General features: G+C 41.4%; 2 protein-coding genes and 3 long non-coding RNA genes across 6 annotated transcripts in view; 3 read left to right on the top strand and 2 right to left on the bottom strand.

The window, feature by feature from the left end:
• LOC148156088 (NLR family CARD domain-containing protein 3-like) overlaps positions 1-26,558 on the bottom strand; it is a 434,099-nt gene that overhangs the window by 310,421 nt on the left and 97,120 nt on the right. The window lies entirely within an intron of this gene.
• The window catches only part of LOC148156098 (uncharacterized), a 369,453-nt gene that overhangs the window by 333,754 nt on the left and 9,141 nt on the right, over positions 1-26,558 (top strand). The window lies entirely within an intron of this gene.
• Positions 3,153-4,254, top strand: LOC148156101 (E3 ubiquitin-protein ligase TRIM35-like). The gene has a single exon (XM_088010627.1). The coding sequence runs from the start codon at positions 3,162-3,164 to the stop codon at positions 4,167-4,169; it is 1,008 nt and encodes a 335-aa protein (XP_087866753.1). The 5' UTR covers positions 3,153-3,161; the 3' UTR covers positions 4,170-4,254.
• LOC148156100 (uncharacterized) lies at positions 10,073-11,832 on the bottom strand. The gene is made up of 2 exons (XR_015764755.1): positions 11,201-11,832; positions 10,073-11,053 (listed from the first exon to the last, which is right to left on the bottom strand). It is a non-coding gene; the product is annotated as an uncharacterized LOC148156100 (long non-coding RNA).
• LOC148156099 (uncharacterized) lies at positions 21,429-22,996 on the top strand. Its single transcript, XR_015764734.1, has 2 exons — positions 21,429-21,798; positions 22,325-22,996. It is a non-coding gene; the product is annotated as an uncharacterized LOC148156099 (long non-coding RNA).

Genomic DNA, 26,558 nt, shown 5'->3' with positions numbered 1-26,558 from the left:
GAGCTGGCAGCCGTTCACCTGGAGGTCAAAGGTCAGATTAACACCAGATTCTAAAGCTACATGTTGTGAATGAATCTGTTGCAGTGAGAAAACTGATGATGATGGTTGTTGATCCTGGTCTCTGTAACCATGGAGACCAGCAGCAGCAGCAGCATCCCAGAGTGAATGAGTGAAACCCATGGATGGATGAATGAGACCAAGGACTCAGAGGGAATCTATCAGCTGCTCTGTTTGCAGTAGAAACTTGATGTTCATGAAATTATTTGACAACAATTGTGGATAATTAGTAGAGTTGGATCAGGTGGTTTTATAACGAGCATTTTATTAGACTATGTAATCATACAAATCTAATAAAACAAAGTCAAACTAAATCAGATTTAGATGCTCAGATTGGAATCAACTGTAGAAAGACTTGAAGGAAATTCTCTCCTCTCTTGTCTCTTCATCAGTTTATGATTTGTTTTGTAAGCTTTGATTAACATTAAGTTGTAGTTTAGTCCTATTTCTACATTTGTGTTGCTTTTTTCTTCTTCCTTTATTATCTACATTTGACATGAATTGCATTTTGATGTAGTTTTGATCTGTAATTGTTTGTGTATTGTCTCGGCTAGGTCTCTTCAAAGGTTGATTTTTCATCTCACTGAGACACAATTGGTTCAATGAAGATGATATAAATAAATATACAGTAAATGTCATGTAAAAACAGCTGCTTGGTTTTATATCTTTAAATGAAAATCTTTTCTCTACTTGTGAAATTGACACAAATCCTTCTTTAAAAATGTCTGCCTGCTGATTGTGGACGCAGTAAACAGAGAAGACATGGCATCTCATTAACAGTCATCAGATATTTGCCTCTAATTTTCCAGCACAACACAGAAACTCAATGATATTAAATGTTGTAATAATTTCATGTCAGTTTCCTCCCCACTGGTTACATTTGATGTTTCCTCAGATGATCAGGAGGAGGTGGCGATGAATGAAGGAGCAGAGTCTGTTATCCTGCCCTGCAGAACGTCTGCTGACCTTCCTGAGGACACTTCAGTGGACTGGACCCGTCCAGAACCAGAACTCATGATGGTTCATGTGTTTTCAAACAGCAGCAGATCTGACAATAAGCAGGACAGCCTTTATGGCGGCGCACAGAGATGAATAAAGAGCTGCTGAGGACCGGAGACGCCAGTCTGACCCTGAGGGATCCCACTGACAGAGACAGTGGAAGCAACATCTGCACCATCTACAGGGGCCAGGACATCCTGAGACACACAGTGGATCTGACACAGGTCAAAGGTCACAGAGACACAGCTGGAACAGAATCAGTTACCAATTCAATGACTTTATGTCATGTTTTGCTGATTCTATGTTGCATGACTTTGTGTTTAATGATGTGAAGCTCTTTGAAATATCTTGCTGCTGAAATGACAAATAACATTTGATTGATTTGATCTACTGATGAAGGTCAAAGGTCAGAGGAAGGTCAAACCTTATTAACAGTGTAATAAAGCTTAATAAAATCTTTATTGCTTGTCCTACTTGTTTCGCTTAATTGCAGGTAGTGGAAAAATTAATGACTGTTTTGTTAAAGTCTTTGCTAGTGTAATAATTAAATCATTATGACATGTGATGATTATTGGTTAATGTCAAGTTGTCGTAACAAAGACATTTTTGTCTTGAATCATGTCAGCTTTGTATTAAAAGTGTCATGATTTACCCAATGACACTTTATGACAACAGTCATAAATATTCATGAAGACTGAATGACAGTGTCATGTCAGTCTTATTCACACCCCTTCATATAAAGTGTTACCGTATCTTCTTCCTTCTGCAGGTGAAACACTCGGTAAGCTAGCAGGAGCTATAAGGCCTTCAACAAATTAGGTGCTAATATGGGGCAGATGTGGTGATGGAACAGCTGGGGAAGATTTCTGGTTGATCAAACAGTGGGTATGAATAATAAACTTGAATTAATTAGTTTGCCCTCCTTTGGTAAAAGATGGAGGGTTTCCTCTGAGTTATGGCACGTTTACAGACTCTGCATCCTGTGCTGGTTAACTGATGGGAGAATAATGGAGGAGGCGGGCCGCTGAAGATCAAAATGTCAGAGATGGGGATGAGTTTAACTACTGGACTTAAAAGCTGGAGAGAAGCCTGGCTGTAACTTTGCTTCAGCAGCAAATACATGGAAAACAGTTGATCTCCAGGCTATTTTATTATGGCCTGGGTTCATTTAATGAAGCTAATAAATTAAAATTATATCATCATTCTATTTTAACTGAATTATTATCACCAATAAAGAGCACAACAGGAAATATAGACTATTTTTTAATAAAACTTTTAATGTAACATTTTTTGGGAAGAAAACGGAACATTTAGAAAAATACCTTGTTTTTGTTTTACTGACAATCACCTGCACCTGCTTAGAGAAAATAACCTAATATCAGTTTATTAAAGCAACTTTTGGGCCAGATATGATTAATGCTACAGAGGAAATGATGGGAAAAAATTCAGGTTTATCAGCAATAAAGTGACTGAGGGAAGCTTGGAGACTCACATAAAAAGGTGAAAGGTCATAAAAAATAAAACTGTACAGTTGGGGCAAATTTATTACAACAGAAAGATATTGTACAGATATCAAAAATAGGAAACCCAGGTTAAAAGAAGTGTGAAAGAGAGCAGAATTGTTTGAGAAATTTACAACATTTGCACATATATTTCAGACAATTTCAAATAAATTAATGAAAATGTGAAAACAAAACAGAAGAGAAGGAGGAAGTTCAAACCGTCTCTTCTGAACAAACAGAGATTTAAATAGGAACAGCAAAAGCAAATGAGGTGGATTAGCAGTGCTTGGTGTCAACAAGGACATGATACTGGAAAACACTGATATTTAGAGCCTGATGGCTGTAAATCCAACAGGAAGTAGATCAGAGAGAAAAAAACAAATCGAGAAATCACTCAGGGTCAACTTGATCACCGACTGACAGCCTGACACTGAACAAGGGGAACAGAGAGCTGAGGAACCAGACGCTGGAACACAGACTGCTGCTGGAGGAAAAACAAGGGAATCACAGTTAAAGTAAGAGAATAAAGTTCCTGTAGGAGGGAAACTGACTTCCTGTTTTAACTTTCTGTCTGCTGGATTTTCAGCTTCACTCAGAGAAAAAATGGCTTCCAGGTTAGAGGAGGATCTCTGCTGTCCGATCTGTCAGGACATCTTTAAGGATCCGGTTCTTCTGTCATGTAGCCACAGCTTCTGTAAGGAATGTCTGAAGAACTGGTGGAGAGAGAAACCAGGAAGAGAGTGTCCAGTTTGTAAGAGGAAATCTTCTAGAGATGAACCACCTTTATGTCTGGCTCTGAAGAATCTGTGTGAGTCTTTGTTACAGCAGAGAAACCAAAATGCTTCAGAGGGTCTCTGCTCTCTGCACTCTGAGAAACTCAAACTCTTCTGTCTGGACCATCAGCAGCCAGTGTGTCTCGTCTGCAGAGATTCAGATTTACACACCGAGCACAGATTCAGAGCCATCGATGAAGCTGCTCAGCAACACAGGAAGAAACTTCAGGAAACTCTGGAGCCTTTAGAGGAGAAGCTGGAGCTCAGGAAGAAAGTTCAGGAGGAGTTTGATCAGACAGCAGAACACCTGGAGGTCCAGGCCCGACACACAGAGAGGCAGATTAGGGAGCAGTTTAAGCAGCTTCATCAGTTTCTAGCAGAGGAAGAGGAGGCCAGGCTGGCTGCACTGAGGGAGGAAGAGGAGCAGAAGAGAGGGATGATGAAGGAGAAGATGGAGGCTCTGAGCAGAGAGATAGCAGCTCTTTCAGACACAGTCAGAGCCACAGAGGAGGAGCTGAGAGCTGCAGACGTCTCATTCCTGCACAACTACAAGGCTGCAGTGGAAAGAGTCCAGCGCTGCCCCCTGCTGGAGGATCCACAGCTGCCCTCAGGAGCTCTGATAGACCAGGCCAAACATCTGGGCAACCTGGCCTTCAACATCTGGAGCAACATGGAGACCATGGTGACCTACACTCCTCTGGTTCTGGACCCAAACACGGCTGGGTCAAAGGTCATCCTGTCTGAAGATCTGACCAGTTTGACTGGAGGAGAGAAACAGCAGCTTCCTGATAATCCAGAGAGTTTTGCTGATAAATTCTGTCTCTGTTTTGACTTCTGAGGGTTTGAACTCAGGGAACCACAGCTGGGATGTTGATGCTGGAGGCAGGAAATCCTGGATATTTGGTGTGATAGAAGAATCTGTTGATAGGAAGAAAAACATCAAGTCTGGACTGTTGGTTATAGAGTTCAATGGAGATGAAGACTCAGCATGGTCTCCATCAGCTCCTCCCACTCGTCTCCCAGTCCAGAATAAAGTCCAGAGGATCAGAGTGAATCTGGACTGGGACAGAGGAAAGCTGTCCTTCTCTGACCTGGATACTAACACACACACACACACACGCGCACACACACACACACACACATACACATACACACACACACACACCTTCACACACACCTTCACTGCCAAGATGGCTCCATTCTTCAGCTCTGATTATGAACTAAAAATCCTACCGATGAAGATCTCAGTGATCAACCAGCAGCTCAGCATGAAGAACAAAAAGTCCAAATGAAACATTATTGATCAGATGAAGGATTGGTTTGATGATTGTCAAGTTAAAACAGCAAATGGTTCATTTGTGAGTGCATTTACTATCTCCACCCAACTGGCACACACATCACAGAGAACCAAGCGCACCCATCCCTTTCACTCAGGCCCATCTGAAGTCTATCAGGTAACTTGGCACACCTGTGCTCACAATGATCTCTGCAGACAAAGAGCCTCAGCTTCAAGCTTCCACAAAGACACTCTGGTAGGAACTGGACATGATATCATTTAATCTGCATTCAGAGACCAAATCAGCCTTTGATTCAATGGGTTTGATGTGTTTGGAATGTAGTTTATTTGTTCCTTCATTCACTGTTAACTTCAAAGTATACTTTTTAACATTACCTGGAAAACTAGTGAATGAGTTGATTGTGATCTGTAACTGATTTAGTTTCATTAGTTTGTAGGTTTCCAACCTGCTCTGTGACTCTCTGTGACTCTCTGACTACTTATGCCAAGTCATGGTGGTCTTACACTGTCAGCTGAAATCATCTAAAGACAAAAAGAAAAGATGAATAAAAGATGAGATGAGTGGTTCCTGCATTTCTTTGAGGGAAACAAGCTTTTTCTAGTTTGGGCAGAAGCTGAGGTGGTTTAAAGAGACCAGAAAACTTGACAATGATTGATTGTTTACTGGTTTGGTGAATTTCTTCATCTCATTTTTAAACAGTTTTTAATCAGGAAACTGGAGCTGATCTGATCATCTGGGGACTTTTTCATTTCTTTCTGTGTTTTCCACTGTAATGTTTATTATTTACAACAACTTGATGTCAATGAAATGACTAGCAGATGATTGAAAGCATAATGGGAAGCTTAATAAATGTATTAGTAGCTGGTAAGAATGTATTTAGTTTTTCATCACTGTGATGCTGCAGTTCCAGTCGCACAAATGTGGCGCCATCCAATCACACCACACACAATAGTTCAGTCTCACCACATTTATATCTGGGTTTCTTTAAGTCTAGCATTTAATTGACAGAATAACTATTTTTGTTTAGAAGGCAGCACATCATAACGCTGTATTCTAGAAGAAGTGCAGACATTTTAGATCTCACTGTTATGTCCCGCCTGATTGAACCTGTTTTCTGAGTTTCCTCAGTCCGGCTGCTCCAGTCCTTCACAGGAACAAAGAGCTGGAGCTGCTGAGGCTGCAGCTTGGCTCATACCACTACTCATCCAGAGGGGAGGGGGTTTTTCTATGCTGGCTTCAGTTGCTGTTTGTGTTTCTCCCCTCTGTGTTTCTATGTGGCCTGATCAGCCAGGATTTAAGTTTCCCCTTTGTCTCATTTAGGGAGGGATGTTTGTTGGAGTCAGTCTGAGTTCAACTTTGTTACTTTAACCTTTTTATGGGCCCAAGTTTGTCATTTTTTATTGTTGACCAAAGTTTATGTTTTGGGTTAAATAAAAGCCAATAATGTTTTAATTTAAACCTGTGCCTGGCTTTCCTTTGACTGCTCGGTCCATCACAATCACCACCAACATCTTCAGAGACTTTATCAACTTTTGCTGTTTTATTTAGAAAGGATTAGAAAATTAAAACAACTTTACCATCACAACATGCGTCCAACCATCTTCTCTGCTTGACTGGTGAACAAATTAAAGGAGAAAAAAAATCCTAGAAAAGCAGAATTAGCAGCAACATAAATGTATTATTTCATCTTCACCCTCTGGTCAGAAATCTAAAAAATCATCTATTTTGTTTTGTTTGCTACATTATTTGTTCCAATGAGCTGCTTCCAGTCCAAACCTGAAGTTATTTTATGTTCATTTAGGAAGAATTTCATGCAAACAAATGTTTCAGCTGCTTCATGGGAACAAATGATTATATTTCCTGAATGTCTCTTGTTGATCTGAAACAGCAAAAATAAAACCAAATAAAACAGATAAAGTTATCAGGTTTGTTGGGATTAATGGCTTCATGAATCTGCAGCTAAAAATCCTTCTAACACCAAAATGTGAAAAGTTCAGGCCTTTCTGCTTGACTTCACATCAACACAGTGTTTACTGATCTGCTGGTTATTTGTTATATTAACCTGTTACAGATAAACTACAATAAAAAGTCTGGCCATATGTGAACCTGTATAAGTTTATTACAGTTTACTGCAATTATTTGCCACTAATATTGGTAAAAAATTAAAAGGTTTGTAATGTGAGTAATGGGGCGACATGCAGTACACCCTCCAGTCCTGCAGGGGGAAGCAGAGCACATGTCTTCAACATGAGCCTGCGCCTACAGAGGATCCCTGTGACGTGGAAAACATCCTGCATTGTTCCGGTACCAAAGACGCAGCGACCCTGTGACTCCAAGGACTCCTGTGACCTCTGACCTCCCACATCACGAAGACCCTGGAGAGACTGGTCCTGGAGCCGCTCCGGACTCTGGTCCAACCACACTGGACCCCTTGCAGTTCTCCTAGCAGCCCAGACTGGGAGTTGAGGACGCCATCATCTTCCTGCTGAACTGTGTAAACGCTCACCTGGACCAGCTCTGAGAGAATCATGTTCTTTGATTCTCCAGCACATTCAGCTCCATCCGTCCGGCTCTACTGGGTCAGAAACTGATGGTGATGCAGGTGGAGCCCCCTGGTGTCCTGATTGTTGACTATCTGCCACAGTTGGTGTGTCAGACAGTGTTGTCAGCAACATGGGGCTCCACAGGGAACTGTCCTCTCTCCTTCAGGCTCTATCCATCCGACTCCAGCTGTTGCTCTGAGACCCGTCGTCTCCAGAAGTTTCCAGCTGTGGTTGGTTGGATCAGTGAGGTGATGAGACTGAGTCCAGGGCTGCTGTGGACAACTTTGTCACATGGTGTGGGCTGAACCAGCTGCAGCTCAATGTGACAAAGGAACTGGAGGTGGATCTGAGGAGGAGGACCAGGACGCCGGTGACCCCTGTTACCATCCAGGGGTCAGTGTGGACATTATGGAGGACAACTATAAATATCTGGGAGTCCACATTGACACAAACTGGACTGGGTCAAGAACAGCGATGCTGTGAACAGGAAGGGCCAAAGTCTCCTCTACTTTCTGAGGCGGCTGAGGTCCTTCAACATCTGCCGGACTTTGTCAGGATGTTCTGTGAGTCTGTGGTTGCCAGAGCCATCCTGGATGCTGTGGTGCTGGACAGCAGGCTGGAGGTGGAGGACACCAACAGACTGGACCGACTGACCCGGAAGGCCAGCGGCGTGGCTGGAGTGGAGCTGGACTCTCTGACAGTGGAGTCAGAGAGAAGGACCCTGTCCAAGATGGAGGACATGTTGGACAACGAGTCTCATCCACTTCATGACGTGCTGGACGGATCCAGGAGCTTCAGCCAGAGACTCATTTTACCAAAGAACCACAGAGAGACTCAGGAAATCATTTCTGCCTGCAGCCAGTGGACTTTACAACACCAAGTCTGACTTACTGAGATCTAATTTTCTCTGCAGTCATTCATAGATTATCCATCCATCCATTTTCTGTCCACCCTTGTCCCTAGTGGGTCGGGAGGAGCTGCTGCCTCTCCAGCTAACGTTCCGGGCGAGAGGAGGGGTCACCCGGGACGGGTCGCCAGTCTGTCGCACATTCATAGAATATTTATTGATTAATATATCTGCATGTGCATGGTTGTTATTTATTTATTTTAGTCATATAGAATCCTCTCATTAGTCTCAGGTATAAATGTATTTTATAAATGTCTCATTTGGTTACATTTGGATTATTGATTTTTAAAACCTCAGATGGAGAAGCTTGTCAATGAATAAGTAATTTATCATTGAGGATCAATAAAGTATATTCTCATCCATCCATCCATCCATCCATCCATCCATCCATCCATCCATCCATCCATCCATCTTTTCCAGGTTTTATTTTGAAAATATGCCATAAATTCGTGACATAATAAACAAATGTCAAATGTTTGGTTTCTTTTCTCTATTTAACAGTAAAATCAAACCTCACAGTAACTGAGATGGATAATAGCTGCTGTTAGCTGGTAGGTTATAAACAGCAGGGCTGGATTTAAACTGAAACGTGTTTTTTATAAGATCATCCAGTTTGAACCAGAAACCACATTCCCTCTGAACACAAAACAGAAAAAAATAAAAAAAGACATTAAAGCAGAAAATGTGAGATAACACCTTATTGTATCTGATTCTCATTAGAAAATAAATGATAAAAAGTGAAACCAATTAGAGGCTCCAGAATAATAAGGTTTCTCAGCAGCTTCAGTCACAAACAGGCTTTTACTCCAAAGCCAAAAACTCATTTTAATTAAAGTTTTAGATTAAGACAGTAAATTAAACGCATTATTGCTGAAAATTTATCAGGGATTTGCTGAGTTTTAGAGACAGAAACATTAATGCTCTCATTAAAATCAGATTTCCTTCTATGATTCAAAACAATCTTCTCTGTCATCAGGAAATATAATTTTTTTCAAGGATATAAATGTTCCTTTATTTTTCTTTTATGAGAGTTGAAATGTTTTAATTTGGTGCTTTGAGGAAGACCGTATCGGAGACCCATCCAACAGCAGGAAGTAGACCACAGTGCAATTAGACATGCATTGAACAGCCACACACTCACACACACATTCTGTCCAACATGGAAACTTCAGGACTCTGATCGAGGTACATTCACTCTCAGGGTCCAGCCACACACTCACACACTCATTCTGTCCAACATGGAAACTTCAGGACTGATCGAGGTACATTCACTCTCAGGGTCCAGCCACACACTCACACACACATTCTGTCCAACATGGAAACTTCAGTACTCTGATCGAGGTACATTCACTCTCAGGGTCCAGCCACACACTCACACACACTTTGTCTGTTATTGACACTTCAGGAGGAACTAATGAAGTTATACCATCAAGGAACAGCCACACACTCACACCAGGTTCTGGAGGTTTTATTCAAACACCAACCCGGTATTAAGAATTGGCTAATGCTAGAGCGCTACACAAACCCGATATATAACACTAGCTAACACTAGATCACAATACCAACATAGTACATATTAGCAACTAATGCCAAAGCACTACACCAATTCAGTATTTAGCAGTAGCTAACACTAAAACGCTACACTAAGGCATTTATCTTAAACTAATACTAAAGCACTACAATAACATAGCACTTAACAGGAGCTAAAGCTAACGCGCTACATCAACATGGTGTATTTCTTCAAATCTCAATAGCAGCTCATGGAGGAGTTTGATCTGTTCACATTTAATCTGTCTGATGTCGTACAGTCATGACATGGTAACATTTTTCACAAATATGTAAAAAACATATTTTTAATAAAAGTTACACACTGCAGCTGTAAATGCCTGAATTTTTTCAGTCAAACTACTAATTCTGCACATTTATTATTTTTATAATGCAAATATTTAAATTTGAACAGAAAAGGAACAGAATGAGCAGCAAATAAACCAAATGCAGAAGAAGAAAAATGTTTTTATTTCTCTAAAACACATGAAGAAAAACTGCAGCAAATAAACAAAAAGAAGATTTAATATTCAAATCTGACGAGTTTAGAAAAATAGGAGCCGACAGAAACAGAAAATGTTCAGAGAGAAAAACTGGTCAACATTTCAATGAAATCTGATGAATGAGAGGAAAAAAATAAGAGAAACAACATCTTGATATTCAGTGTGAAGCTTTGACTGGAAACAAACAGGAAAACATGAGGATCCTGGAATAATCCTGGAATAATCCTGGAATAATCCCAGCTTCCATCTTTAAAGGACTGGAAGAAGAAAAAGTTTCCAAGGACTCAATCAGAAAAGTTTCACCAAGAAATAGATTGTAGAGATGAACTATCTGTTCAACAGTGAGAGAGTTTCTCTGACAGGAGGAAAATCTTTAGACTCAAATCAGCAAAGAAACACTGAAGAGGAACCAGAACTGAACAAGAACATAAATCCAGGAATCAGAGGTTCAGTGAATGTGGTGTTGAAGGTGTGGAGGAGGATCAGTGAGTCAGAGGAGACTCTGTAGAAGGACAGAATGCCAGCAGGACAGTCCACACACACTGATACTCTGTGAGAGACGGAGGAGGAGGAGGAGGAGGAGAGACGAGTTTGAATGTTATTGTGCCAGACAGAGTAACCATGAACATCAGAGCATCTCAGACTCCAGGAATGATCATTATATCCAAACAAACAGTCTCCACTGTCTCCTTTCCTCTTGATTCTTCTGTAACTCACTGATATATAAACTATTCCTCTCCACTCGACCTCCCAGTAACAGCGACCAGTCAGACCAGTTCTACACAGCAGCTGATCCCAGTGATCAAATCTGTCTGGATGATCAGGATATGACTGAAGCTCCTCCACTAATGTCACCTTCCTGTTGTCTTCAGACAGTTTGAGGTTTCTGCTCACTGTGTTTGTGTCGATGGTGAGTTGACAGGAATCTGATGGAGAGAACAAACACAATCCAGCTGCAGTTATTGATCATTTATTGATCTTTGATGATGATCCTGAATGAGTGATGTGACAGTTTGAAGATGGTTGAATGTGAGCTGCTTTGTTGTCATGAATCAGATGAAAAACACACTTACATCTCCATGGACCTGGTGTCAAGAATGGGCCTCCAGCAGGCTCCACCCTGAAAGGAGGAGGGGGGTCAGACCATCAGTCTCTTTCAGCAGCAAACATGGACATTACATGTCTCTCAGACACACATTGTCCTCCACTGAGACAGGAACAGTCCAACATCTGGATTGCAAACTGCAGTGGATGTAGGAAGGACAGTTGGTGCTGCTGCAGCACAACTCATTTCTCCAAACACAGGAAAAGCTCCAACAGAGAGGAGAAAGGAAATCCCTCAGTAACAACCTGAAGAAACTCACTGAAGCCTAAAAGGACATCAGGAAACTAAGGAAACATTTCTGGAAGCTCAACCTGATTTAATAATCAGCATTAAAATCCAATCAATCTAAACTCTGATCAACACCTGGATACCTGCTCCATCCACACTCCCACACACAGATGAAGGAATGAAACACTAAACAACCTGCTGCTGAAAACCTGCTGTGGCCTCACTGGAATATCCAGAAATACAAACATTAAAAAGGAGAAGCTGCATCACATTCAACAAAGAGTTCAACAAGAACCAAACATTTGATCTCTGAGCTCAGACTCACAAACCAGGGAGAGGCTTCCATCATCACACACCTCTGACAAACACCTCCAACCTTTCAGCACTTCCTCTACCAACCAGCACCACCAGGTGGCGCTATACACACTTGTGAGTTTAGTTCAAAATCTTGATTTCTCTCTGAACTTTTAAACATCCATCTGACCAACATGGAGTTACTTTTCTTCTCATCTTTGCTCCTTGGGGCTGATTGGTCTGGAGCTCCATCAAATATTGTTTTAAAGTCCTTTCTGTCATCAGTGGATCATCATGGAAATCTAACTGAACTTCACTTTTATTCATTTAGTCAGAGTCCCTATTAAACTCTATTAAATCCATCCCACTCTTTCATTTTCCTTGTGAGCCGTTCTTAGTCAGGAGAATATTCCAGAAAACTGGGTAATGATCTCTGCCTCCAGATGAGGCGTCTAAATATTTAATGATCAAACTAAATATTTCTCTTCAAACTAAATGTTTCCCATCAGACTAAAGACGTTTCTCCTCTTCCTCCTCTATCAGACCTTCTCTGCTCCTGCAGCAGGTTCCTCCATACCTGAGAGCTTCCAGTCTCCAGTCTGGATCCTTCAGTCCAGCCGACAGCAGCTTCACTCCTGAGTCTCCTGGATGATTGTAGCTCAGGTCCAACTCTTTCAGATGGGAGGGGTTAAAGGTCAGAGCTGAGGCCAGAGAAGCACAGCCTTCCTCTGAGACCAAACAGCCTGATAAGCTGCAGACACACAATTCATCACATGATGAGAGCATTGAGGTAGAGCCCAAGGTCTGAACTGGACACTGACTGATGGATTTATTTGTAACATGTGGAATAAGTAAGAAAGCCAAGCAACTGCTGGGATCTGTAAATATCTTCTTTTGCACCTAAGATGCAGCAATTTGTCAAGAGCCCAGAGTTACCTGAGAGTCTCCAGGTTGCAGTTTGGACTCTTCAGTCCAGCAGAGAGAAGCTTCACTCCTGAATCCTGCAGGTTGTTGTTACTCAGGTCCAGTTCTCTGAGACTGGAGGACTGGGAGCTGAGAACTGAGGACAGAGCTTCACAGCTTCTCTCTGAGAGGTTACAGCCACTCAGTCTGAGGAGACAGGGAGGAAAATCTGGTATTAAACTATTCATCAGGATTTATGTTCTTTCAAATCAACAATGTTTTTATTGGACAGAGAAGGAACCATCTGATTTTACACAACCTTTGTATTTGTTGTGAACTGGTTCATTCTATAGTTGGGCCTCCAGCCTGAAAGGACAGAACTACAGGCAACAAGGAGATTGGAAAGTGAATTATAAAATTACACAATTAACTATATTAATCAATTTCAATGTTAACATAAAGTGGAGGAGTTTTGCTGCTTGAATATGTAACATTATGTTCAGCTGCTGAAGAAAGTCTGTTTCTTTTTTGCACATCCCCCCCAGTGGGACACTTTGAAGAGACAAAGCACCAAAATATAAACTGAAACTTGAATATTTACCTCATAATTAGCAGATTTCTACCTATCGACAATACCTGCAGTAACAATGTGTGTCCTTACAGAGCTTTGTTGGAGGCTTTAACCACTGGCAGCAGCCTCAGAAGAGCCTCCTCTGAAGCAGAGTATTTCTTCAGGTCAAACACATCCAGATCTTTTCCTGATGACACTAAGATGAAGACCAGAGCTGACCACTGAGCAGGAGACAGTTTATCTGTGGAGAGACTTCCTGAACTCAGAGACTGTTGGATCTCCTCCACTAGAGAACGATCATTCAGTTCATTCAGACAGTGGAACAGATTGATGCTTTTCTCTGCAGACACATTCTCACTGATCTTCTCTTTGATGTACTGAACTGTTTCCTGATTGGTCTGTGAGCTACTTCCTGTCTGTGTCAGCAGACCTTGTAGGAGTCTCTGATTGGTCTGCAGTGAAAGTCCCAGGAGGAAACGGAGGAACAAGTCCAGGTGTCCATTTGGACTCTGTAAGGCCTGGTCAACAGCTCTCTGATGGAGAGACTTTAGTTTAGGTTTATTAAATAATGGAAACTTTTTAGATGTTTGTGTTTCTTCCATCAGGTTGACTCCAGAGTTGATGAAGGTCCGATGAACATGAAGAGCAGCCAGAAACTCCTGAACACTCAGATGGACGAAGCAGAACACCTTGTCCTGGTACAGCCCTCTCTCCTCTCTAAAGATCTGTGTGAACACTCCTGAGTACACTGAGGCTGCTCTGATATCGATGCCACACTCTGTCAGGTCTGATCCATAGAAGATCAGGTTTCCTTTCTGCAGCTGATCAAAAGCCAGTTTTCCCAGAGACTTGATCATCTTCCTGCTCTCTGGACTCCAGTGTGGATCTGTTTCAGCTCCTCCATCATACTTGACCTTCTTCACTTTGGTCTGAACCACCAGGAAGTGGATGTACATCTCAGTCAGGGTTCTGGGCATCTCTCCTCCCTCTCTGGTCTCCAACACATCCTCCAGAACTGTAGCAGTGATCCAGCAGAAGACTGGGATGTGGCACATGATGTGGAGGCTTCGTGACGTCTTCATGTGGGAGATGATCCTGCTGGCCTGCTGCTCATTTCTGAATCTCTTCCTGAAGTACTCCTCCTTCTGGGGGTCATTGAACCCTCTGACCTCTGTCACCATGCCAACACACTGAGGAGGGATCTGATTGGCTGCTGCAGGTCGTGTGGTTATCCAGAGGAGAGCAGAGGGAAGCAGTTTCCCCCTGATGAGGTTTGTCAGCAGAACATCCACTGAGCTGGACTCTGTAGCATCAGTCAGGATCTCCTTGTTGTGGAAGTCCAGAGGAAGTTGACTCTCATCCAAGCCATCAAAGATGAACAGAACCTGGAAGTGTTCAAAGCTGCATATTTCTTTGGTTTCAGTAAAGAAGTGATGAACAAGTTCCACCAAGCTGAACTTTTTCTCTCTCAGCACATTCAGCTCTCTGAAGGTGAATGGAAATATGAAGTGGATGTTCTGGTGGGCTTTGTCTTCAGCCCAGTCCAGAGTGAACTTCTGTGTTAAGACTGTTTTCCCAATGCCAGCCACTCCCTTTGTCATCACTGTTCTGATTGGTTGATCTCTTCCAGGTGGGACTTTAAAGATGTCTTCTTGTCTGATTGTTGTTTCTGGTCTGTGTGGTTTCCTGGATGCTGTTTCAATCTGTCTGACCTCATGTTCATCATTGACCTCTCCAGTCCCTCCTTCTGTGATGTAGAGCTCTGTGTAGATCTGGTTCAGAAGGGTTGGACTTCCTGCTTTAGCAATCCCCTCAAACACAGACTGGAACTTCTTCTTCAGACCAGATTTAAGTTGATGTTGACAAACTGCAGCAAGATGTTCTAAAATAACACAAAGTAAAATCAGAGATGAAACAAAAATACCTTCTGAAGATGATTTAAATAAATGTACTTCCATTTCTTCAGACATCAGTAAATGTGTCATTTATCCATCAGGTCAAATCGTTGTAGAAATCCTCTTACTGCTCTGCAGACGGTCAGCCAGCTCCTCCTGCTTCATCCTCCTCAGGAAGTTCAGTGTGATCTTCATCACTGCCTCTCTGCTGCTCCTCCTCTGCTCTTCATCATCACCTCCCAACACCTCATCATCCTCTCTCTGACTCTCTGAGCATTCTGGGTAATCTGGACTCAGAACCTTCTGGATCTTCTTTAGCTCGTTCTTCACAAAAGTGACAATGTTTTCCTCCAGCAGCTGGAACAGAATAATAGATGAAGGAAACATCAGACTGAAATCATGGAGCCAAACACCAGATGGATGTTGGACAGACTGACAGTCCTCTGGTCTACAAAGTGCAGCATGGAGACGACTGTGAACAGAACCATGGAAAAGTAGTTGTTGTTCATGTACAGACCATAAATATGGAGTCCAGCTGTGTTTGATGCTGCTGGGCAGACGGACCACTGGGAACCTCTGAGCTCTGCTGGTCCACTCTGTGGAGGAACCAGGAACAATCAGGAAGGCAGGAAATATTCATCCAGCAATATTTACTAATAAAATAACTAAGAGTGTCACATTAAAGCAGAAAACAGAGCATCACATGAACACAATACAAAGAAGTTAGAAAGAGGAAGATGAACTACAAGGATGAAGATCAGTAACACCAGAATCACCAGTAGACATTTTAAAAAGTTGGTGCTGAACTTGGACTTCAAACTGTCCACACTGTCAGCAGATCTGATGCTGGTGGAGACAGAGTCCCAGAGCTTGGGGACAGTGGAAGTGAAGGCTGTGTCCACACAGGTCTTCAGGACAGTGTGGGACATCCATCAGGTTCTGATGACTGGATCTGAGGTGATGTGGACATGGAGGAGCTCTGAGATATGTGGGTGTGTCCATGTGGGATCCTCTCCTGGATGTTCTAGAGGATTTAAAATGGATCCTGTAGATCCTGGAAGCCAGTGAGCTCACATTATATCTGTCCACACAGAGACAATCAGAAGGTAAAGGTCCATGAAGTGATATCTGGATGTGAGCAATGAACCAGATGATCCAAGTAAAGATTTAATGTTCCTGCTGATCCACTAAGAACCAGCAGAACCTCTGATGGTCCACATCAGCTCAGTCTGATTGAGTTCCAGCAGATCTCACCAACCACATCATGAAGCTTTCCTTCCTGCTGAACTGATCTCACAATGCACACAGGAACCAAGTCCTGATGGACCAGACTGGTTTACCAGGTATTTCCCAGTGGCTGGTGGAAATGTGTCCCACTGTTAGTCTGACATGGAGCCAGGAAGCAGCAGGACATCATCATCACCCAGAGATGAAGATATGAAGGTGTTTTCATTAGAACAGAGCAGCTGGTTTAGATAATGGATCAAAACTCTGTAAATATAACTGGGAACATCTGAAACTTACTGGTTCAGTTTACAGCAGTTAGAAACAGCTCACCTCTCTGATGGTGGAGATCCAGGAGATTTAAAGTCTATACCAGTATTATCCTTTGACATGTCGCTCTTAAAGGACACACAGCTGGGTTCTGGTTCTGGTTCTGGTCTGAGTCTCTGATGGATCCTGACAGAAACATGATGATTAAAACTGAATCTGTTCAGTCTGGATGAAGCAGCAAAGAGGAGCAGCAGCAGCTTCATCACCACGTCTGTTTTGGCCTGATATAGTGAACGCTGTGTGAAAAGGGCTGTGGACAGTTAGAGATGGTGACCTCACCTCTGACCTTTGCTCTGGCTCTCATCTTCCCCACACAGAGTGGTTTTAGAGGGAGGGACTCCCTCCTCTCTGTCCTCACACTGATCCATGCTGCTGAATTCACATCAGCTCACACACACTTTCTAGCTTCACCTGCAGAGGAAACACACATCATTCATCTGCACATCAACTCTGATCATCCTTTACATCATTAGTGCTGGAAAAAGATCAGCTGCTCCTCCTCTGATTGGCTCTTCTTCTCTGCTTCATATCAGTGTCAGGTGAATGCAGTCAGACAGCAGAGAGGCAGAGGAAGCTGCATCAGCTGCTGCACTTCTACTATCAGTCCACTAGATGGAGACATGGAGCAACATTTACATTCACTGATTCAACCTGCACTTCTACTATCAGTCCACTAGATGGAGACATGGAGCAACATTTACATTCCCTGATTCAACCTGAACAACAGGAAGGATTTTAGTTAATTATTAATCTCTGCAAGTGAATTAAATTCACCACTAAAGATGAAATATTTAGTGATTTGACTGAATTGAACACATTTTGCTATTATAGCATTTACCTTTGAAAGGAAGCAGGATAACATTGTTGTGTCTGACTTTAACGGTGGAGACCAGAGTTTGATACAAGGAAATAAAATTATGAATCAGTTTTTTCAGAGAAGAATAAAAACATCTGATGTTAATCAATAATCTCTTAGATTAACCTTCAAACAGCAAAGATCCAACTTTTAGCTGAAATCAGAAGTGAACCTTTTCTCCAAACATCAGATCAGAAACAGTCAGTAAAGTTCCTGAAGACAAAGTTCATGTAGAAAACAAAGCAAACTTACAGTTTGTTCAAACGATCCAAAGAGCTGAAGAAGAAAATGTGATCAACAAACTGAGACCCAACAGAACCGCAGGAGAACCAGACTGGTGCCACACCTGAAAAGACTGTAATGGGACAGGACTGGACTTTTACCTGATCTGAACTATTCAGAGATCAAAGTCAAGGTGTTATAAATGTTGAATGACTGATCATGTGACGGCTCACCTGGTTTGTAGTTTCTTGTTCCAGAGCAGCAGAAGGTTTGCTGTAAAATCAGAGGCAGGTTGATAAAGTCTTCATGAGGAAGGAGAGAAGTTCTGATGAAAATGTTTCATGATGGTTAATGAGGATAAAGCTGCTACCACCACCTGATTGTTTTACTTTATGGTAATAATCGTTTATTATGTCCTTAAGTTTTTTAATCTTTGTTTTCATTGTTATGCTTGCAACTTAATTTGAGCAGAAATGAGTCCAGAGAAAAGAGCAGCTGGTTGATTCCTGCTGCAGTAACTGGTCTGACTATGAATACAGTCAGAATATGAAGATAAAGTTAAACTAACTAAACTGTAGTTCTTAACATCACCACATTACTGCAGCTGAAACCACACGTTGTTATAATAGAGATTATTAATATAGCTCCTATATAATCATTGATCATCATGTCAGTGAGGTGAGCAGAGTGAGGACAGTCTCTGGTTAAACCAGGATCAGCTGAGCAGGTTCTGCTGATCCAGGTTCAAACCCTGATTTCATTTCAATCATCAACCTGAATCTAAAGTCAGATCAGCAGCAGAAGGTGGCAGCTTGTTCCAGACTCATTATTTACACATGCAGCTGTTTTCCAGCTGTTCTCCACAGCTGGAGGGAGGGAGGGGGGATGTTTGGAGGAGAGAACCTGAACATTCAGCCTCCAGGTTTTACAGCTGGATTCTGACCTCAGCAGCTGGAACAACGACACAGATGAAACCAGAGACTCCTGGAAAATGGATGTTTGGATCTGATCAGGTCTGCAGATTCACTGACTGGGATTTATTCAGAAAATGTCTCGGAGCTGAGAAGAGCTGAGCTTCTTCAGACTGAATGCTGGGAAATCTTCACTCCTCCCATTCAGGGATGTTCAGGTTCTGAACTTTAACAACTAGAATCAGTTGGAAACATCAGGAATTTGGTCCATTAAAGTGTTAATAATAAAATCAAACCTTCTGCTGTTAGTTGAGTAAAGTCTGTTTCCACTAAGAACTGTGAGCGTTTCCTCCAGTCTGTGTTCGGCTTTAATCTCCTGCAGGAAACCAAACCTCCACGTCTCGACTGGAGTCGCCGTGGCAACGCCTTTCAGACATCTGGATGGTGGGTTGAGACTGGATGAGAGCCGATGAGTTGTTTTTATTTAGTGGCAGAGCTGCATTCATCCGTTCATCATCCCAGTTTTCCTGCCACGCAGATTAATCTCCACTAATCTGAAGCTTGGAGACCAAAATGTCACAAACTGGGATTAAGAGAGTTGAGATGTTGAAATCTGTCACATTTAGAAAAGAAGCTTCATGATGCTATGATTTGTTCATCTGAACAACTTTTTAAAATATTTACTCTTTATAACAAATCAAACTGATCAGAATTATTATTTTGAAGCAACAACCATCAGTTTAATTGATCAATTATGTTATTGGCAAACTAATATAAAGTAAACTGATGTATGGAAGAACAAACATGCCTCAGTCAAGATAATCACCATTCATATCATATTTATAACCACATTAGCTAACAAAGCTAACATCTTGTATTCCACATATGTAAAGATTATAAACTTTAGATTAAAATGTGTAGAAAATTATAAACTTATGTCCAGTTTTATTTGCTACAACAGAGTTTTAGGGCCAAACTAAGGAAAATATATCAAATAAATGACAAACTAAGTCTGTCTGTGTGGTGATAAAATGATCCTAAGTTCCCATCAGCTGATCATGTTATATTAATGCTTGTGAACTCTGACCAGAAGATCCTGTTTGGGTTAAACACACACAAGGTTGGAAGTTGTTTTCCTGCAGCTGAAGGGAACCAGACTGTCTCTGCATGTTCTGGATCCTGGATATAAAACCTACATGTTGACTCTTCCTGTTGGAGCTTTTCATCCTGAACTGATTCATTACTGATCGTCTTACAGGCTCTCTGCATTCTGCACAAGATACAAATAAACCTGATGGACTGATTTCATCTAACAGCTTGGAAATTAATGTTTTCCTCAACAGTTTGGTGCCGACCTGGACACTCGGCTCCAGCCTCAAACCTGGATTAGGATTAAAGAGACGAGGGCTGCTGGTCGGCTCCACGGCTCCAGAGCTGAGATCAACGAACTCAATCCACTGATATCTGCTGAGACTCACTCAGGGAATAAACTAACTTACTAATTATAAATTATAAAATACTAAAGGATCCTAATGACCTTTTTCCCTGAGGATTGAGATTGGCCAGATTAATAGAGATTACAAGAGAAAGAAAAATAAATAAAAAATAGGACAAGAATAAAGAATAAAAGTAAGAGAAGAAGAGAAGACAGATCTTTGTAAAGATTATTTCTTGAAGATTCCTGCAGGGTGTCTGACAAAGAAATTGATATTTATAGAGATTTTTTAGTTTTTCTTGTAAAGCTGAATAAAAACCTTTACAGAGTTTTGATGGAACCACAGGTTCTAGGATGAGTCCTAGTCAAAGTCCTTATCGGAGGATAAGGCAGGTATTTACTAGAGTTTTGGTTTTAAATTCAGGGAACCAAACCTTTAGAGAATCCGGTAACACTTTATTTGACGGGTATTGAATAAGACCGTCATGACACCCACATAAACATGACATAACACCTGTCATGAACATCAATAAGTCTTCATGACTATTCATGACTGTTGTCATAAAGCGTCGTTCGGTAAATTATGACACTTTTAATACAAAGTTGACATTATTCACAATGTCTTCGTTATGACAACTTGTCATTAACTTCGCCAAAAATGTCTTCGTCATGACAACTTGTCATTAACTTCGCCAAAAATGTCTTCGTTATGACAACTTGTCATTAACTTCGCCAAAAATGTCTTCGTTGTGACAACCAAGAAATCATGATCTGACATAATTTTTTTAAATAAAAGTATTACTTTAAAAATTAGCTTTATGTAGTAATATTATATAGCTCTGCCATGATAATTTTCTTGATTGAATTGATCCTAAAGTTTTACAGCAAGATGTCTACAAATCACTTACGAACATAGCATTTGAAACATTATTTAAGGCTGTTTAACCCTTGTGCGTGCGAGGACTGAGGCAAACGTAGAGAACTGTGGCAAATGATAAAGTTTTACGTGTGTGGGGTCGGTTGGACCCCTTTTCTAAACACAGTTAAGTAGTGCAATACACCATGTCCACCAGTGAGAGGCAGCAGTCCATGAACAGGCGTGCAGTTTGTTGGTGAAGAAGAAATCGTCCATATTGAGGGGCAAACCTAACACAAGTTATAACAGCCAGACATCCTGTTTAAAAAGAAGCTGAAGTTTGATACCTAATACATATGAGGTATGTGTCTTATTAACTTTACTTTTTTTTTTTTTTAGAAAATAACATCTATTTCTCTTTAATGTTAGCTATGAGCAATTCAAGCCAATCCTACCTTAGTTAATGTCAGCTAAAGTTATTAAACTCCATTACCGTAACGTTAGCCCTTAATATTAAACATATTTTAAAGACAGGCAAATTGTTTTTCCCTCCAATTTTAATCTAGCAAATCAAAAGCTAATATATTAGTCAAAGTTATCCTTTATGTGCATTATTTAGCAACTTGGCTGATGTGACACAGAGTTTGTGTTCTTTGCTTTGGCAACTTTAGCCACATGAAGAGCCAGGCTAGCCTAAGGACACATGGTGGGGAGGACAAAGTTGGCTAATGAAGACATGCTACGAGTGTGGAGGATGATAATAAGGACCAGCCACCAGAGAAAGAAGTTCCTATTTGACCAAAGAGAAAGAAGCAGATGAAATATTCCCCAAGAAAATTAGGTAAGTTGTTTTTGTGTTAATATTTTCACTATGTGAAGTGGGGTGGGACAGCCAGTGGGGAATGGGGAGCAGGAATCAACATTCACCAGCTGAGTTAATAAGTTATGTTTTAGACAACTAAAAACTGGTGTTAAATCTATTTATTTATTTATCTATAAGCTTCTTGCAAACAACCCTAAGTTAGAGTATCTGGTTAGAAATCATTTAGAATGCTCATTAAGTAAAAAGATACAGTCATTTGCCTAAAACTATACATTAAATGATGCTTTCTAAATAACAGTGGCAGTCTGTCTGAACTTCTGCCAGACAAATATGTGATCAGAATAATTTTGTTCAGCTCCATTTATTATTCCACTTGTATTAAGAAATAATTGTATTGCACTTTATAACAACCAGTCATGTTAACTAGGCATTTGTCTGCCAGTCTACCATTCTGACAATGTGCAGCAAGGGACATTTTTGGAATGGTATTTAAATAAATGCTGGAATATGATGACATTGTTTTTTGTTTTTGTTCTTTTTTAAGTGACCACAATGAATTGAGTCATCACTGAAGAGATTCACCAAGTTTGAATTCATGAAAAGGCTTTCGCCATGATTAACTATTGCAAGAACAACTGTAATTTCTGAGCATTTCTGACACCTTCAAAGAGCTGCTTCCAGGAAATGAAGACAAGAAGATCTCCTATTTTCAGAGCATTACAGGAAGGATATAACCAAGGAGATGGCTGAAGCAAAAAATGTTACTGTTGAAAGAACCTATTTTCTTAAGTTAAAGAATAAGTAATTCTGTTTTAGTTTTTCAATCAGTATTTCAGAGTAACAATATACTGACCAGACGTTAAACCTTCTGTTATCTTAGAACAAGTTATCTTTTGTTTTATTCCAATGTACAAAGGGTTTGTTCTACAATTATGATGGTAGTTATAAGTAGTCCAGTATGTTTCACTTCATTTGAGTTAAGACTTAATATCAATGACTCTGTTAGCATAACATTTGACACTGTAATACTAAATTACAGCTTTATAATTGTTGCTACTAGTTTTCATTTACTTGAGGTAAAAGTTAATATTAATGACACTTAATGACTTTGTCATAACTGTCACTATTTGTTCCACTTTACTTGAGATAAGAGAAATTGTTAATGAGTCTGTTATTAAATCATTTGACAGTGTAATAAAGCTTATTGAAATCTTTACTGGTTCTCCTTCTTGTTTTGCTTTATTCCAGGGAGTGGAAATATTAATCATTGTTTTGTTAAAGCTTTTGCTAGTGGCATAATTAAATCATTATGCCTACTATTATGACAAAATTATGTTAGATCATGATTTCTTGGTTAATGACAAGTTGTCATAATGAAGACATTTTGGCTAATGTCAACTTTGTATTAAAAGTGTCATAATTTACCGAACGACGCATTATGACAACAGTCATAAATATTCATGAAGACTTATTGATGTTCATGACAGGTGTTATGTCATGTTTATGTGGGTGTCATGACGGTCTTATTCAATACCCGTCAAATAAAGTGTTACCAAGGATCCTAATGACTTTATCAGAAATAAAAACCTGTTAGAGGATGAAGAGGCAGAGCGACCTCAAAGCTGATTGGTTGGATTCTGTGGAGACGTTTGCAGTCTAAAGAGGAAATCCCACCTATTCAGAAGAAATGGGTCTGAGTGGTTCCTGGGTCTTTTCTCCTCCTCAGGGTGAATCGATTCACTATATAATAATGAAATATGGAGAAAAAAGTTTGCATGATGTGAATGAATGGATGAAAAGTGTCATTTCTCCTGTTCATTGAAGCTGATGGTTTAAAAGGAAAAGAAAGATAATTAAAGCTCCGCGGAGCCTCAAGCGGCCCTCGCAGCCAAGCGCCGCTCAAGCCTAGCCACCGCGGATGTTCCAGCACCGCCTCCCCTCAGCACCACCTCCCCCCAGCCACTGCCTCCCCTCAGCACCATGTCACCCCAGCCACCGCCTACCCCCAGCCACCGCCTTGCTCTCACGGAGCTGCCAAACCCGCCCTGAAGATAGTCACCCTGTCATGTTCGACATTGCTCCCAGTCAATGCACAAAAATCTGGTGTAGATCAGCTGATATCGCAAGGAGACACAGGTGTTTGATTAACCTGGGTGCGCAGTAGAGTCAAATTGCAATTAAACTCTATTGGGCTCCTTAGAGGTTCACAAGTGTCACTCATAAAAAGTCTGGAGCAAATGGGATGATGCGTTTGTCAATAAGAGACGATCGTATGCATATGGCGAGGGACAGCCATTTTTGCCACACCCACAAGGGTCAGATGCCATTGACAGAGTTCATCTTCATGGCATTTTATGTCAGTCTGCACAGGATGAAACCCATATGACTTAGAGAGTAAAAGTCAGACATACAGTAGAAAAAACAGGTGACTTCCTGTCGGAAGTTGGCGGGGCTAAGGTGATGTCATCAATCGACCACCTAACTGTGATGAGGACTGGTCTATAATGAGACATAGAAAGTCTGATGCAGCTGTGACCTGGCATTAGGAAGTTATTTCACATTCATGTTTCATGGTGAATAGTCAAAGTTTGGGACTAAGCCACGCTTAGTCCCAAACTTAGCAGTAGGCATTTACAGAGTTCATCATCATGTCATTTCATGTCAGCCTGCACAGGATGAAACCCATAAGAATTAGAGAGTAAAAGTAAGACATACAATTGAAGAAAGAGGTTACTTCCTGTCGGAAGTGGGCGGGGCTAGGGTGATGTCATCAATCGACCACTTAACTATGATGAAGGCTGGTCTATAATGAGACATAGAAAGTCTGATGCAGCTGTGACCTGGCATTTGGAAGTTATTTCACATTCATGTTTCATGCTGTATAGTCAAAGTTTGGGACTTAGCCACGCCCCCACGGGTCAGTCGAGTTCATCATGGGAGAGTTCATCATCATATCATGTCATGTCAGCCTACACCGGATGAAACCCATATGACTTAGAGAGTAAAAGTAAGACATACAATAGAAAAAACAGGTGACTTCCTGTCGGAAGTGGGCGGGGTTAAGGTGACGTCATCAACTGACCATCTCAATGTGATGAGGGGTGGTCTGTAGTCAGATATAGGAAGTCTGATGCAGCTGTTACCTTCTATGTGGAAGTTATTGCATCTTGATGTTTCATGGCGAATAGTCAAAGTTTGGGACTTAGCCACGCCCACATGCTTTGACATAGAAAAATTCCTACGATAACTTTTCATCTTTAATGTCTCAAGTCTCTGCTGACTGAGTTTGAAGTCTCTATCTCAAAAGCTGCAGGAGGAGATAGATCAGATGCGATGTCTATGAAAAAGAGGAAATGGCTGATTTTGATCCAAAATGGCCGACTTCCTGTTGGGTTTGCACCATGGCTCCAAGAGACTTTTTTGTAGGTCCTGACATGATACACATGTGTACCAAGTTTCATAATTCTAGGTTAAAGCATGGCTTGGGGCTGATCATTTAAAAATTTCTAGGGGGCGCTGTAGAGAAATTAGGCCACGCCCATCAACGACTGTTATGGATTCCTGTTCGGGGATGGATAAGGATGCATCCTAGTGAGTTTGGTGCAGCTGGGCTGAACGATGTGGAATCTAGAGCCAAACGTATGGCGGCGGCGTTACCTCTGCTTCGCCGCGGTCCCACGGCCACGCCCTCTACAGAAGACTCTTGGCGCTTTAAAGCAAGTGAGACTAACATGTTATCTGTCATCCAACACAGAATCATGTTGATTAGGTGCAGTGAGCCAGAAAGGCAGCTTTCCATGGAAAAAAAAGCACTTCCTGTTCTGAGGGCGCGGGGCTTAGATGACGTCAGACTATGACAACATAGGATCGTAGGGGACCCTACCAGGATCAATCATGTCAAGTTTGGTGCAGCTGGCCTCAAAATTGTGGAATCCACAGCCAAACGTAAGGACACGGCGTTTAGGGTCACTTCGCCACGCCGCCACGCCCACCTGCTGGATTCAAATGAGCTTCGCTTGGAATCCTCAACACACCAACATGTTTTCTGTCTGTGGACACAGTTTCACCTCGATTAGGTCAAAGGGGTCAGATAGCGACCGTTCAGCGTAAAAAATGACACTTCCTGTTCTCAGGGGGCGTGGCCTAAGTGACGTCATTCTTTGACCGTTGGGTATTGTAGAGCATCCCATGATGATCAATCACTGAAAGTTTGGTGCTTCTATGAGTTTTTTTCAAAGAGTTATAACAGTTTGATGTTTAATGGCGAATCGGTGACCTTTGACCCCCGGAAAGACCCCTTCAGCAAGCCCGAAAACGCAAACCTACGATAACTTTGGATCGGCCATGCCTTATGAACGATCTGACCGAGTTTGAAGCCGATCGATCGAAATCCCTAGGACAAGTTCGATCAAATGCGAACCCTGCAAACGCCCAAAATCGGGTCAAAATCGGAACTTTAATCCAAAATGGCCGACAATCTGTGATACTTGCACTATGACATTAATTGTAAATTCTGAGTGTTTTGGGGAGCTGTACAAGTGTACCAAGTTTCAAGTCTCTACGATAAAGTAAGTGAATAGGAAAGGGTCCTTTGAAAGTTGCTAGGTGGCGCCCTTGAGCCGTTTCTTGTGCGATTTTTCTGGGGACCTTAAAATACGTAAATTTTACACGGGCTCTATGCCCCCGCCAAGTTTGGTGAGTTTTTGAATATGAGAAAGCCCCCAAAAAGCCAATTCTTTTGGCACAATAAAAATAATTAAAGCTCCGCGGAGCCTCAA

The sequence above is a fragment of the Poecilia mexicana genome, unplaced genomic scaffold (genome assembly GCF_051168715.1).
Source record: "Poecilia mexicana isolate PSO_F unplaced genomic scaffold, ASM5116871v1 scaffold_12, whole genome shotgun sequence".
Taxonomy (NCBI): domain Eukaryota; kingdom Metazoa; phylum Chordata; class Actinopteri; order Cyprinodontiformes; family Poeciliidae; genus Poecilia; species Poecilia mexicana.
This window is presented reverse-complemented; position numbering and strand designations above follow the sequence as displayed.